The sequence below is a fragment of the Elephantulus edwardii genome, unplaced genomic scaffold (assembly GCF_000299155.1).
Source record: "Elephantulus edwardii isolate Elephantulus edwardi_28Jun2011 unplaced genomic scaffold, EleEdw1.0 scaffold00167, whole genome shotgun sequence".
Lineage (NCBI taxonomy): Eukaryota > Metazoa > Chordata > Mammalia > Macroscelidea > Macroscelididae > Elephantulus > Elephantulus edwardii.
The window spans coordinates 796,357-798,895 of record NW_006399917.1 but is presented as its reverse complement, the minus strand read 5'-3'; the positions used below and the strand labels follow the sequence as shown (position 1 = coordinate 798,895).

The window sequence follows — 2,539 nt, the reverse complement described above, 5'->3', positions numbered from 1 at the left end:
ATAACTTCATAAATATCTTATATAAAGACCAAAAAAAAGAATTAAAGCCTATCAAAACTATCTAAAATATTTAAATGCAGAAATTTCAAATTTCCTTTCAATCAAGCCATAAATCACCACCAAAAAAGAAAAGTATGATCACAGTTAAACAGAATGGATGGAATGTTTAGGGTTAGGACAATCAAAAAAGCCCCATGTAACTTTATTTTTAATATCATTTACTCAAATATACTGTAAATAGGAATGGTGATAACACAAGAAGCAAAAATAAGCTTGCAAGTGAAATTTCTAAAAGCTTGTGAAAACAGTATCCCATATCGCAGATGCAAACGTTAAAACAGGTCTAATGAGTTTAAGAGTACTCCGGTCATCTTCGTTCATTTGGTCGTGCAAGGTATTTTAGCTATTTTCACTTCCCATAACACACAGTTAGTCGACAGGAGGGGCTGGTGGGTCTTGTCCCTGGCATTGGAAAGAGATAAATTATGGAACTGACTTGTCATTCACAACGTAACCAATTTAACACACGTTAAGAACTGAGTAGCAGTGGTGCTCATTTCCCCATCCCTGAACCATGTACTTGCTTAGCCCTTCCATGCATTTTTCTAAAAAACTTTATTATTTTTTTTTAAATTTTACTAATTTTAATGAACATTTACAGAGATTTTGGATTTCCATTCATTGTTGCACTTTTCTCCCTGCCCACCCCTTCCCCCCAATTTGCTCCTCTCTTTGAAAAGTAAAAGAAAAATTCCTTCATTGGTATACATTTCTCCCCCCGTCCATTCCACTATGCAATCTTCATTCTGGACTCCTGAGATAACCATAATACCCTATTGCTTTTAAACTATTCTCTCCCTCATCTGTTTCAATGAAGTATACATAATTCATCCAGTTTTTCTCAGTCTCACCCCAACCCTGATGTCAGTCCCATTCTACAACAGTGGCACCATGTAGTGTTTGTCCTTTTGTGACTGAGATATTTCACTCAGCATCATTACATAAGGGAACAGTGGGCTAACTGTGATTCTCTAACTTGCGTCCTATGTCACTTTATTCCATACCATGGGGGAGAATAGGATGCAAGTATGGAATAAAGTGACACTGTTTAATAGTCATGTAAGAGCTCTTCCTGCCAGCTCGAAGCATGGCCTCTACAATAATAAAGGTGGTCCCAATCCCTTGTTAAAAATCTCTGGGCAGTACAATTAAAGTAAAGCTAGGGTCTTCTGTTCATGTCTCACAGCAGGACATTAATGAAAAAACAAGTGTCTCCAGTTGCTACAGAAGCTCCAGTTGCTATAGAAGCTGTTCTGGGAGGTGAGGGAGCTCATCACTCTGCGTATCCCACAACAAAAGAAACCAAGTGGACAGCATGAGCAAAGAAACTGGGTCTTGATGATACTGTTAAGCCTGCTCAATCAGTTGTATCTACCCAAATTCTGCATTTTTTAATTGTATAAATTAATAAAGCCATTTAATGTTTAAACCAATATAAACCTGTTTTGGTTACTTGCAAAAGGAGGCCTGAAAACTGTATAAGTCAAGTAAGAGTTCTCAGGAATCTTCAAAGAGATTTCGTTTATTTACCCTGACAAGCTACACAAAAATTCCTACTCTTTCTAGTTGACATGAAATTCATTTTATTGCCTGTTCCTAGGGCAGTGAGACTTCTCAGTCTATTGGTTTTACTATTAAGTAAGGTCCAGAGGATTGTTGGCTATCTTGCATTTCTGTCACCTTTAATGGGTTCTTAGTCAGCTGATTAGGTTGGATTTCTTTCGTCCCAAGCATTAAGGCAGTAGCTCCTGGTGAGGAAAGCAATGAAGCTGCATTTAAGGAGCTGTTGAGTCAGTTCTGAGTCATGGTGACCCCGTGTGCGTGAGGGCAGAACTGTGCTGTGTAGGGTATGCAGCTGCGGCTGTGTGAAGTAGAAGGTGAGGCACGTCTTCTGTGGTACCTGTGGATGGACTCAAACCTCCACCCTTTAGGCTGGCAGCCAAGCACATTACCTGTGGTGCACTATCCAACACTTTACATACAAAGACGAATGAGTAGGGAAGAAGCACTTACTCAAGATAGTGCAAAACTATTTTATGAATATCCCTTCTTCAAGGGAGGAAAAAAATTAAAAGTTTTTTTATACAGGTGTCAGGGATGTTTTATTTCTTAATTAAAGTCAGCATATTACTTATCCAGTTGTTCCACTCTTAAAAAAACCCGAAAAGCACTGACCAATTAACAGTTCCCAATTACTATAATGGGCTGCTAAACACACGGTCAGCAGTTCAAATCCACCAGCCACTCTGTCAGAGAAATAAGAAAAATCTCCTTTCACAAAGATTTACAGCCTCGGTGAAAGGACCAGTTATCAGAGACTCTGAGTCTGGTAAAGTGCAGTTAACCCCACCCCACCCGCTTGAGTGGTTTTTTAACAAACAAACAACCCCCACGTGTGGTAAATCCCACCCTGATTGATCAACTGCCATGGAGTGGAATTCTTCTCTGCTAGGAAAACAAACAGATTTGTCCTGGAAAG

The 2,539-nt window shown here is 39.1% G+C and overlaps 1 protein-coding gene across 1 annotated transcript in view; it reads right to left on the bottom strand.

Annotated features, from left to right (window-relative positions):
- Positions 1–429: 429 nt before the first annotated feature.
- SMIM14 (small integral membrane protein 14) overlaps positions 430–2,539 on the bottom strand; it is a 73,714-nt gene continuing 71,604 nt past the window's right edge. Inside the window, 1 exon segment of the mRNA XM_006895402.1 lies at positions 430–462. Coding sequence (XP_006895464.1) covers positions 430–462 — 33 coding nt within the window.